Below are 12,207 nucleotides of genomic sequence, written 5' to 3'. Positions count from 1 at the left end.
TCAAAGCTTTTCTAGATGAAGCCTGAAGCTTCAGCATGTTGTTACACTGTTAGCCAAATGGGCTCGTTTCCCCCTGGAGCTGCCCAATTACCCCAAGGAGGCACGGGAGTCTAGAAGACGGCTTCAAGTTCTTTATTGATCAGTCAGCTGAGCGGGTGTCCCCCTCGACTCATGCCAGAGGGAGGAGCACACCTTACAAGCGTAGAGCAAGCCTTTTTATACCCAGTAACAAATGACTTAACGTGCATACATTCTGCTGACCTATGGAATTTTTAAATTCCCTTTTAGGGGTATATAGAATACATCTGTTGGGGCCGTAAATAGGATACATTTGTTGAGCCTCTTTGATTGATTGTCTTGCTATATGTTCATATATGGGAAAGGGAGTTTATGGCCATGGGGAACAGCTGGGATAATAGGCGAGTATATGGCCTTTGTTCTAACAAGGTTCTCCCCCCTTAAAAGCATTTTGAGAGCCCTATGGCCCCCAATCCTCAACTTTAACCGATTGATATAGTGCCATCATGCGTTGGCGTACAATTTGATTAGCCATTCGTCGGACTAATGCAACTACACAGGGAGCAAAGCAAGCTAGGGTTAATAGGGTTGTAGTAAAGAGTATAAAGAGAAGAAGGCCTTCTCGTAGCCATCCCAGTTGCGGTAACCAGGACGGGAACCAGTCCGTATTCCACCCACCCCATGCTTGGACCGGGACATGGGCTAGCTTCCTCATTTCTTTTGTTAGCTGTTTTACCGCCTTTCCATTATCATCTATTTGTAAACAGCAATTAGATTCGTTTAATTTTGCACAGATTCCCCCTTCCTCTGCCAGCAAATAATCAAGAACTAGATGGTGCTGGTAGAGCACATTCCTCATCTGAGTGGACTGATCGGCCAAAAGATCAAGAGCTGCAGCCGTCTGATTAGTTATTATTTCTAAGATGGCTTGCAGCCTAATTATCCGATTCAAGTTGTAAATGGGCTCCCTTGCCCCTGAGATCCACTCATTAGGATTCCATGTGGCTGGACCATATTTTGTATAATTCTTTCAGGGGGCCACTCTTGAGCTCCCCACTTTTGGGAGCTTCCAGCTGTTAATGCGGAATCAACGGACCGCCTTTCCCTAATCAAGTCGTCATATACCTTAATTCCTAACTTATTTCCCTGAATTTGGGGTAGTAGAAAGAACAAGGGCCTAATGTACCCAACATAACATATTCCCGACCAATTTGGAGGCAATCTCCGATAAGCATGTTGCCCACATATTCAGTAATGGCCTTTTAGGGCCCATTGTCCATTCGCAAAGGGGCCATCCCAGGCTTCGGGGTAGTCCTCGGGGCCCGGTTCTTCGTAATACAAAGAGTTACCCATCTCCAGGGGTCCCCCTAATACAATAGATGTACCGTCAGGATTACAATAGTCACATTTCCAAGGCCCAGCCCCTTCCTTCCAAGCGCAGTTACAACCAAATTTAGGGCTATTGGTAGTAGACCAAAAATGATTAAAATGGGTTACCCGAGTTCCATTAGAATGTTGCCATGCCCACTGATACCAGCGTACCACGTGATCCTTACTGTCGGTATTATCTCGCTGGCAACTTAGAAAGAGGGCATCAAAGAACCCATCTTGTCCAACTGCCTTACAGCCTTCGCCAGTATGCTGTTGGTAGGAACATTGTACCCAGCTATGATTAGTGAGTTTTACGTGGGTATGGTTCCATCGTCCTTGATATTTAGAACAGTCATACGTATGGCAACTAGGGTGATCATAGCAGTCAAATCCTAGAGATAGGGTCCAGTCACATCGGCTTTTGCCCACATATACCCCTTCTTGTTTTGTTCGGTTTAGACAAAGGATCCCCATCTCAGAGGAATAGAGTCACCAAGGGCTACTATCCTCATCCCAAACTTCTGTTCCTTTGTGGACTATACTTAAATTACTAATCCACCATTTAGCTGGCACTGGCTGGGCTACCCAAGGCCATTCATTCCAATCCCCTGGACCTCCACAAACCCAGCAGCTACTAAGATTGAAGGAACTCGCTATTGTTTCTCCCAGTTGTATAAACCTATTCTCCCAACCATAGCCGTGATAGACACCTATGAACAGAAATATCAATAATGAGTTCATTATTGGTTTTTTCCTAAACAGTCCTTTTAGCCCATCGAGTCCTTGATACTCCCAGACGGTGTCTTCGCCCATGCCACCCCGGGCTTCCGGGGCCGGGGCGGGCAGAGGGCCGGTGTCCTCTTCCGTGGGATTGGTTCCCTGGTCAGGATTCAGAAACCGCTTTATCCGGGTGCGATGTGTCCATTTGTCGCTCCCGAGAATTTTAACTGCGGCCTGGCTGATGAGCGAAACGGTGTGTGGACCGTCCCACCTTGGCGTAAGGGGGTCGCGTTTCCACTTCTTGACAAGGACCTGGTCACCGATCCGGAACGGATGCACGGTCTGGTCCAAGGGGAGAGCCTGGAATGGCGCCGCGTATCGATGAAGCTGCAACAAGACAGATTGCAACCCGGAAACCTGTTTCCATAGTATTATATCTACGTTGTTCAGCCTCCGGAGGTCTGGGAGGGCTAGAGCGGGAGGCTGAACCAAGGCTTCTTTTAGCTCTCGAAATGCTTTTCCCATCTCCCACGTCCAATGGAGCAGACCTTCTTTAGTTAAGGATTCATACAGTGGTTTGGCTCTTCCCCGTAGTCAGGGATCCAGAGCCGACAAAAGCCAGTCAATCCCAGAAAAGCCCTTAATTCTCGGGGGTGCCGGGGTTGAGGGCTATTGAGTATCACCTGGATTCTTTCTTTACCTAGACTACGACTTCCCTGGCACAAATGATACCCAAGAAAGTGACCTGCTGCTTAACCAGTTGGGCTTTTTCCCTTGAGACCTTATACCCCTGTGCCCCAAGGTAATTAAGGAGCTTTACAGTCTGCTCTTTACAGGCTGCCTCTGTTTCAGTACTTAAGAGCAAATCATCACAATACTGGACTATGTTACATGAGGGGTGTCTAGCCAGGAATGGGGCAAGGTCCCTTCTCAACTGGCTGCCAAAAATCTCGGGTGCACAGGTAAGTCCCTGTGGGACCACGGTCCAGAGGTATTGGGCCTTATAGTGAGTATCTGGGTCCTCCCACTCGAAGGCAAACAGTTTCTGAGATTCCAAATCAAGGGGGATGGAAAAGAAGGCATCCTTTAAGTCTATTACAGAGAACCAACTGTGCTCTTTGGGAACTTGGCCCAAAATAGTATGGGGATTTGGGACGACTGGATAGGGAGCCTCTATTAACTTGTTAACCTGTCTCAGGTCCTGGACCAACCGATACTGCCCATTAGGCTTAGGCACTCCCATTATCGGAGTGTTATATGGGGACGTGCCTTCCCTGATCCACCCACACTGCAGAAACTTTTGAATGAGAGGTTTTAACCCGATTCTAGTAGTCAGCTTAAGAGGGTATTGTCGAATTCGGACCGGGCTGCTTCCTTCCTTAAGGGAAATATGCACTGGTGAAGCATTCCGGGCTCGAGCGACACCTCCCTCCTCTGCCCAAACCTCAAGGTTAACCCCTGACAGCTGGCTTTCTTCATTCCTCCCCCGGCACTCCGGGAAGTGATTTCCAGCGCTTATCAGGGCCATCTGGTAATTTGAGGCCTGCTGCTTAGGGATTCTAACTTCCATAGTCCCTTTATCAAACGAGATTTCTGCCTGTAGTTTAGTAAGAATATCTCGTCCGAGCAGCGCGATGGGGCAAGAGGGGCTGCAAACAAATTGGTGGGAAATTTGGCGGTCCCCTACCTTTACTAGGAGAGGCAAAGTTTTTTCCAAAGCTGTAGTTTGTCCCTCTATCCCCTGTACCATGGCACATTCCCGAGCTCTACCTCGGGGAGCCTTACTAAGGGGGAACAAACTAAGAGTGGCCCCAGTATCAATAAGGGCTTCAATTGGGCGGCCCTCCACATTAATTTTTACTGTGGGATCCAGACTGGCAGCTTGTGCTGCCAGGAGGGGCCGCTGGGTCCCTCGGCTTCCCTATGGGGAAGATCCCTCCCCTGAACGTCCTGTACTGTTGTAGAGGATGGGAAGGGACGGGGTTTTATCTTTACGTTCCTTTCCCATGGCCTGTCACCGGGGACATTCATTCTTCCAGTGCCCCTCTTTCCTACAGATAGTGCACTGATTTCGACCCAGGCGGGGGCCCCGGTGGCCCTGGCCATCCCTTAACTTTGTCCCCCCTTTCTTCATATCCTTCCCTTAGGGCCATGGCTAAAATGCAGGCCCCTTTCTTCCGAGAACGGGGGATTCTGTTGCTTCCAATTATATAGCTCACTAGTGGTAAAGGGAACATATACCATAGTGAGATTGCCCTCAGGGGCTACAGTTTCCCACAGTGGACACAAATAATTCTGTTGCAGGGGCCCTTGGAGTACCGGGCCACCCTTGCTCCTGGTGTGGTTAGACACCGGGGAGCTCAGAGAGATCGGAGGGGGCTCCCGTTTGGAAAAGTCCTGGTCGCTTGGCTCACCCCTTTCAGTTGAGGCATTATCCTCAGAGGAGGGGGTGGGGATTTCAATTGAGGATGCCAGAACGGGGAGGCCAGGATACAAAGGGGGAGGGGGCATAGGATCAGGGGCAGAGGGAATCACAGCCCGCAGACAAGATTTCTTAACAGGGAAACAGGGTTTCCTAACAGGGGCACGGGCCATTAAGGTTTTAATAGTTTGTATTTTACATTTCTGTAACCATGGGGGAGGATTGGCTACGAGGTCCTGCCATATATCTATATAGGGATATTGGTCCCAATGCCCATCCCGGGTCACAATGCTATGTACTGCTTGTACAATTTCTGGCTTGAGTGTCCCCCCTTCGGGCCATTCCACCCCGAAGGTTGTCCACTCAAGAGTACAAAATCTTACAAGATTGTCTTTACATAATACAGTTCCATAATCAGCCTGGCGTCTAAACGCCTTCCAGTTATCCAGCATACACCCCAGGGGCGTACTGGAGAAGGAGCTTTGTCCGGACCCCATTATGTTCTACCCAGGGGTTCGTTCAAGACAAAGGTATCAAGGGGTTTTTAAGGATCTAGTTTTAACTCAGATATCCGCTGGGCCACAAGGTTCAGCTGACCCCCCTTGCAATCAAGATATCCTGGTCACCGGGTTTCCCCTCGCAGGAGTCTTGGGGCGGCTGAAGTCAGCTTAAGCCTCAGACCTGTCAGCAGCACTCATTCATCTTTCACACAGATCCTTTAATCAGTTACAATCTCGGTTTCCAACACACCATTAAGAGGAGAAACAAGATTACCCTTCCTATAGACAAGAGTAATCCCTGAGGTTGCTCCAAGTCCCAATAATTGTTAAAAACGGCCCATGGACTTGTGGAGTTAGTTACGTTACTCATTGGCCGTTATTTGCTTACCCTTTAACCAAAAACACAACAACAAGACATTTACAAAGCTACAATAATGTTAACATACCTTCCCGTATACAGGCTGCCTAGGGGATTTCCACTGTCCAACCCACACCTCGGGGGCGTTATTCCTCAAACCCAGGAGGTAAACGCACTTACCGCCCGAAGTGGCCGCGTCCGGCAGTCAGACTTCCCCTTCTTCTGAAGCCGTCTTGCTTCCGTGTCCTTCAGAGTTCTCTTTAGAGAGGACACAGCCGCCCCGGCCGATTGTGACGATCCGAGGCCCGAGCAAACCAACCGCTCGAGGTGGCCACTCCTCGGAATCGCCCTCGGCCGTCGGTCAATGCCCTCTACAGGGAGAGAAGTCCCTTCGTGGTCGCCATTTGTTAGCCAAATGGGCTCGTTTCCCCCTGGAGCTGCCCAATTACCCCAAGGAGGCACGGGAGTCTAGAAGACGGCTTCAAGTTCTTTATTGATCAGTCAGCTGAGCGGGTGTCCCCCTCGACTCATGCCAGAGGGAGGAGCACACCTTACAAGCGTAGAGCAAGCCTTTTTATACCCAGTAACAAATGACTTAACGTGCATACATTCTGCTGACCTATGGAATTTTTAAATTCCCTTTTAGGGGTATATAGAATACATCTGTTGGGGCCGTAAATAGGATACATTTGTTGAGCCTCTTTGATTGATTGTCTTGCTATATGTTCATATATGGGAAAGGGAGTTTATGGCCATGGGGAACAGCTGGGATAATAGGCGAGTATATGGCCTTTGTTCTAACAACACTAAGCAGTGCAAGATGGGACATGCAATATAACCAAAGATGAGGTGTTATTTCTTAGGGCTCGTCTACACTTAAAACACTACAGTGGCACAGCTCTGCTGCAGTAGCGCTTCTGTGTAGCCACTACCTACATCGACAGGAGGTACGTTGATCAGTGAAGGTAAGCCACCTCCTGGGGGGGCAGTAGCTAGGTTGATGGAAGAATTCTTCCATCAACCTAGTGCTGTCGACACAGGGACTTAGCTACACTCAAGAGTGTGGATTTTTTACACCCCTGACCGACATAGTTAAAGTGACCTAATGTTCTATTTTAGATCAGGCCTCAGTGTGCAACAACTGAGATCTGCAAAGCTGAATAGCTCAGCCTTTGGTTGACGAAGTACACGTCCCTCTGCAAAAGCTTTGAGGACCAGACTCTGCCCTCAGTGACACTTATGATATTGTGTGGGTGTAACTGAGGGCAGAATTTAGTCGTCTGCCTCTCATTCTCTCCCATGGGCCAAATGAGCAACAAAGGGAGTCTTCACTCCATTCTGTGTAATGTGGTTTGTTTTTTAGTAAGCCTATCCAAGGAACTTCTCAAGTTTCCTAGTGAAAGATAAACTAGCCTCACAAATAGGACTCAATTGTCCCCAGTATCGAAGCTCTGCTTGGTGCAAGGGGGCTGGGGAGGGATTCAGGGCCATCAGGGAGCTGTTTACAGATTTCTGATTCTGTGCTGGCCCTGACTCAACCTAGCAAACTACGGCACGCGGGCCGGATCCGGCCCCTCAGGGCTTTGGATCTGGCTCACGGGATTGCGCCCCAGGGCACCGTGGGCTCTGCGCCACTCTCAGAAGCAACCAGCACCACGACTCTGCGGCCCCCGCATTGCCCTTGCATTGCCCTTGCCTCCAGGCACCACCCCCCGCAGCTCCCATTGGCCAGGAATGGGGAACCGTGGCCAATGGGAGCATCAGGGGAGGTACCTGGAGGCTCGGCAAGGGCAGAGCACGCGGAGCCCTCCGCCCGCGCTCCCCCAGGGGCCACAGTGCTTCCTGGAGCGGCGCGCAGCTGGGAACAGGGCAGGCATGCAGGGAGCCTGCCCTGGCCCCGGTGCGTGCCGCCGCCACACCGGAGCTGCTTTAGGTAAGCGGCGCTGGGCTGGAGCCCAAACCCCTCCTGCACACGCCCCCCAACTCCCTGCCCTAAGCCCCTTGCCTGCACCTCGCACCCCTCCTGCACCCCAATTCCCTGCCGAGCCCCCTCGTACACCCCGCACCCCTTACACCCCACCCCCTGAGCTCCCTGCTGCACCCCAACCCCCTTCCCTGAGCCCCCTGCCACACCCCACGCCCCTCCTGCACCCCAACTCCCTGCCCTGAGCCCCCTCCCGCAGTTCGCACCTCTCCTGAACCCCTGCCCTGAGCCCCTTCATACACCCCGCACCCCTCCTCTGCCCCAATCCCTTGCCCTGAGCCCCTTCCTGCACACCGCACCTCCTCACACACTCCACACTCTTTCCCGCACCCCAACCCCCCTGCCCCGGCCCTGCATACAATTTCCTCACCCAGATGTGGTCCTCGGCCCAAAAAGTTTGCTACCCCGGGCCTAGGGGCTACTTCCTCTAACTTATGCCAGTGGAGGGCTGGTATAGCTCCACTCCACACCAACTGCTACTGATACACCCATCCCCTCCCCCAGCAGGCTCTTTAAACCAGGAAACCCCCATAAGGATACACCATCCCCATCCCTCTCCACAAGGGGAATTCTCCATTGGCCATTTATGGCCTGGATCTGAATCTGGGCCCAGTCCAATTAAGCATGCAAGTTCTTGTAACTATAATATCACTTTCTGAACCCAATGTTATGCTACAAAGATATATATCTGGCAGGCACTATGGGATAATTCAAACCTGGTGTCAGTGGTGAAATCTCTTTGCCTTTGGTGGAGTTGCAGCCGCTTACATGAGGTATGAATCTGGTACTGAGGGAGCTTATCTGCTTTCAACAGAAACCACTTTGATTCATATGTTCCACTTCCTCTGTATATGGTCTTCAGTGAAAATATCCTACAGGTTCTATATTAACAAGGACTCCTCCAAAGAAATGATTTGGTAGAGAATCTCTCTCTGTTTGCACAATGTTCATTACATTTAACAGCTATTTTTATAGCAATAGAAAGTGGCTTATTTAGCTCTTTTAAGATTAAAGAAGGAGAAGTCCTGTGACAGGTGTTACATACTTACTACCCCTAGTGCATACAGTCTCTACCCCAATATAATGTGACCCGATATAACATGAATTCGGATATAACGCGATAAAGCAGAGGGGAGCCCCGGGCCCTTTAAATCGCTGCCTGAGCCCCGCTGCTGGAGCTCCGGTGGTGATTTAAAGGACTCCCCGCAGTGGCTGGAGCAGCGGGCGCTTTAAATCACTGCCGGGGAAGCCTGACCGTACCCACTTACTTTAACCTTTGGATATAACACAGTTTCACCTATAACACGGTGAGATTTTTTGGCTCCAGAGGACCGCGTTATATCGGGGTAGAGGTGTATTACATATTAAGCAGTGAAGGCTCGTATCACATACTAATCAATGAAGCTAAACAGTCCTACTGAAAATTCCCTGCCAACACAATGCAAAATTGTTCTCAGTTTTTGCAAAGCTGTCTCTTCAATTATGCACAACTAATGCAACTTTTGCATAAGCAATAACAATTTCTGTCTTTACCTGAGGAATAGTGTCTTGAGTCCTTGTATTATCCATGGCTGTGAAACTTCTATTTGTTTCATCAGTACCCAGAGGGTTACACACAATATGAAGCACACCTGCTTTTCAGCAGCACAGCTCTCTCTCGATCTTGCAGCGAGTGTTGATTATTAACAGTTACTTCCTTGTACATTGAGACCTCAAAGAAACTAGAATGGTGCAGTGCTTCCTTATGGCAAGCCTGCTCTGTGAGAAAAGAAAAAGTAGAAGTTGATTGTTTGCTTTCTCTTGAATTGATACTTATCTTTTAGTTACTTCCTGAAATCAGTGAATTATACTCTATTATTAGACGTTGATTCCATGTGAACTCAAAGCACGTATGTTGCTAAAACAATGTTAAAAACTAAATATAATAAAATCTTCCAAAGAAATTGTAAAGAAATTGCCACCGGTACTTAGGGTTACCATATTTCAGCAAGAAAAAAAGAGGACGGGAGGAGCCCCGCCCTAGCCCCGCCCCTGCCCCTCCCACTTCCCGCCCCCCCAGAACCCCCAACCCTCCCCCCGTTCCTTGTCCCCTGACTGCCCCCTCCTGGGACCCCTGCCCCTAACTGCCCCACAGGACTCCACTCCCTATCTAAGCCTCCCTGCCTCTTGTCCCCTGACTGCCCCAACCCTTATCCACACCCCCACCCCCAGACAGACCCCTGGGACTCCCACGCCCCATCCAACCACTCCCCACCCCCTGACAGCCCCCCCCAGAACTCCCAACCCATCTAAACCCCTCTGCTCCCTGTCCCCTGACTGCTCCGATCCATCTCCCCACCCCTGCCACCCCCCCCAGAACTCCCAAACACTCCCCCCCTGCTCCTTGTCCCCTGACTGCCCCCTCCTGGGACCCCTGCTCCTAACTGCCCTCCAGAACCCCACCCCCTACCTAAGACTCCCTGTTCCTTGTCCCCTAACTGCCCCCTCCTAAGACCCCCCCCAACTGCCCCCCAGGACCCTACCCCCTACCTGTACCCTGACTGCCCAAAACTTTCTCCACTCCCCCCAAAAAGCCCCCCCCGTTTCTTGACTGCCACCTCCAGAACCTTCCTGCCCCCTGACCTCCTTACCCTGCTGCTCAGAACAGGGTGTTGGGCTCTGTGCCGAGCCGGACACGTGGCTGAGCTCCCCAGCACAACAAAACCCGGTCCCTGGCCCTGCACAACAAAACCCGGTCCCTGGCCCTGCACAGTGCTGCCGGACTGGGCTGCAAGGGAGCTGCCGGCTCAGAATGCAGGGCGGATCCGGCTCCTCTACAGCTGCTCCTGAGTCCAGCCCGGGACTTCCCTGCAGCCCTCCCAGCCGCTCGCTCTGCTCTGCGGGGGGGGGGGAAATCCCGGACATTGTGAGTGCTTTACAAATTCCCCCCGGACGCTATTTTTAGCACAAAAAGGAGGACATGTCCGGGTAAATCCGGACGAATGGTAACCCTACCGGTACTGGACTTTCATAAGTATGGTTCAGTGCACACCCAGTGCATGTGTTCAAACTGCAACTTGAGCATGTGCATAATAGGCAAGGGCACAAAGGCACCTACATTGAAGTTCTGATTTCCAGCTCGGGTAGATGTACATGCACTACCTTTGATCAAGTATAGAAGCCCTACAGTCCCTCACTCTGAGGTGGGTGGCTGTGGACCCTAGAAGCTCTGGCATCCCCAACCCCAGAGCCACAGACCCTGAAAACCTAATTTCCCCAGCAGCCCACCGGGCAGGCTGTCTTCCTAGATCCCAGATCCTCCACATGCTTCCAGAACCTGTGTTGAATCTGAGGGAAGTTCATCAAAATCATACTCCGTAAACATTTCAATGTTGACAAATTGGCAATTTCTGACAAAAAAGTGTTTCATCAATTTTTTTCTGAGCAGCTCTAATAATAAAAACCTTTCTTGTTGCAGTGAGGCTTGATGGCTGTACAACACTTGGAGATCCTTGGAGGAAAGGCATAATAGAGGTGCAAATAAATGTTGCTAAACACAAATTTCCTAATTTGAATAGACAAAGCATAGGGCCTTGTTTTAGTAAGGATGTTAACTTGGACACAGACTGTTGACTCAGTAGCTCTGGCAAGCACTGCTCTGTTGAAAGTTTAATAAAAGATTTTCTTTCTTCACAAATACTTTTGACCCATGTTGCTCTGATATCCAAAGTGATAGGGTGGAAGCGGTCTATTATTTTAAAAAGTGACAGTTTAGACAATATATTTACCCATTTTTATGGAATTTGTTGGATCATTCTGATACAATCATTCAATTAAAAACATACATTATTCATAAAATTAAATATTTAGACATCTGATTTCCCTTTAGAATCTTTCCAGTTCCTGAAGAACTTCTATTTTCTTTTTGAATGAAGGAATCCCATGGAAGTTTGTCGATAATCTGATTATGGCACTGCAGAACATTTTAGTAATGCACAATTATGGGTTTATTTTATAAAAAGTCAGTGGAATCATTAGACATGTTCCCTCTACAGTCTGCAGAACAGCACTTTTTGCAACGTTCATAATATGTGAGAAAGCAATTAATCAGAATGGAGCTCAATTGCTACTTTTAGAGCAAACATTTTCAATTAATCTGAAGTCGATAATTACACCTTCCTTTAATAACTGCTCGTGTGATTTTTTTCCCCAAGGCCTTATGTTAATTGACTCAAACATATGCCAGGATCGTGGGTTGCAGCAAACACTTGGGAACACTCTCTATTTAAATAAACTCGTCTTCCAATCGCGCATATGAGCAAGAGCTTCTTGAAGAGGTGGGACTTGAACCTCCATGCAAAGACAACACCACGTTTGGAGTTCAGAGTACAGTGGCTGACTGGAGGAATGACAGGTCGATGGGGCAAATTGATTCTGTAGGAAGTCAACACTACAGTGCTACAGGGGCACAGCTGCATTGGTGCAGCTGCGCCGCTGTAGCTCATCTGGTGTAGACACGCTATGCCAATAGGAGGGCACTCCTCACCTCAGCGAGCAGCAGAAACTATGTTGGTGGGAGAACGTCTCCTGCCAACATAGCACCAGTGTGGACAATGTAAAACTTGCATTGTACAGGGCGGGGGACGACTTTTTCACACCTCTGAGCAACGTAAGTTAGATCGGCTTAAGTGCTCGTGTAGCCCTGCCCTAACACTTCTTCACTCTTCATAGTGGGACTCCAGAGAGTCACCTCAAGGCCAATGCATCACTAAACACAGCTTAGTTTGGACTTAATTGATGCTTAGGACTTGTGCTGACTTTGAGGAAGCAAAGGAAAGGGAAATTTTACCTGATA

At 49.6% G+C, this 12,207-nt stretch overlaps 1 protein-coding gene across 3 annotated transcripts in view; it reads right to left on the bottom strand.

The window, feature by feature from the left end:
• Positions 1 to 12,207, bottom strand: part of LOC128846944 (uncharacterized) — a 156,780-nt gene that overhangs the window by 17,663 nt on the left and 126,910 nt on the right. Inside the window, exons 2-4 of one of the 3 annotated variants that reach the window (XR_008446822.1) lie at positions 8,907 to 9,131; positions 8,090 to 8,254; positions 117 to 2,496 (exon numbers count right to left, since the gene is read on the bottom strand). Coding sequence is in view for 1 of the 3 variants with exons in the window: in XM_054046231.1 (XP_053902206.1) it covers positions 1,879 to 2,496; positions 8,907 to 8,942 (654 nt within the window). In the remaining 2 variants the exon portion in view is untranslated. Of the gene's footprint in view, positions 1 to 116; positions 2,497 to 8,089; positions 8,255 to 8,906; positions 9,132 to 12,207 lie in introns of those variants that run through there. The other 2 variants (XM_054046231.1, XR_008446823.1) reach the window with 2 other exon arrangements.

Source organism: Malaclemys terrapin, chromosome 12 (genome assembly GCF_027887155.1).
Source record: "Malaclemys terrapin pileata isolate rMalTer1 chromosome 12, rMalTer1.hap1, whole genome shotgun sequence".
Taxonomy (NCBI): Eukaryota; Metazoa; Chordata; order Testudines; family Emydidae; genus Malaclemys; species Malaclemys terrapin.
Note: the sequence above shows the minus strand (reverse complement) of the source record. Positions and strands in the feature narration are given on the sequence as shown.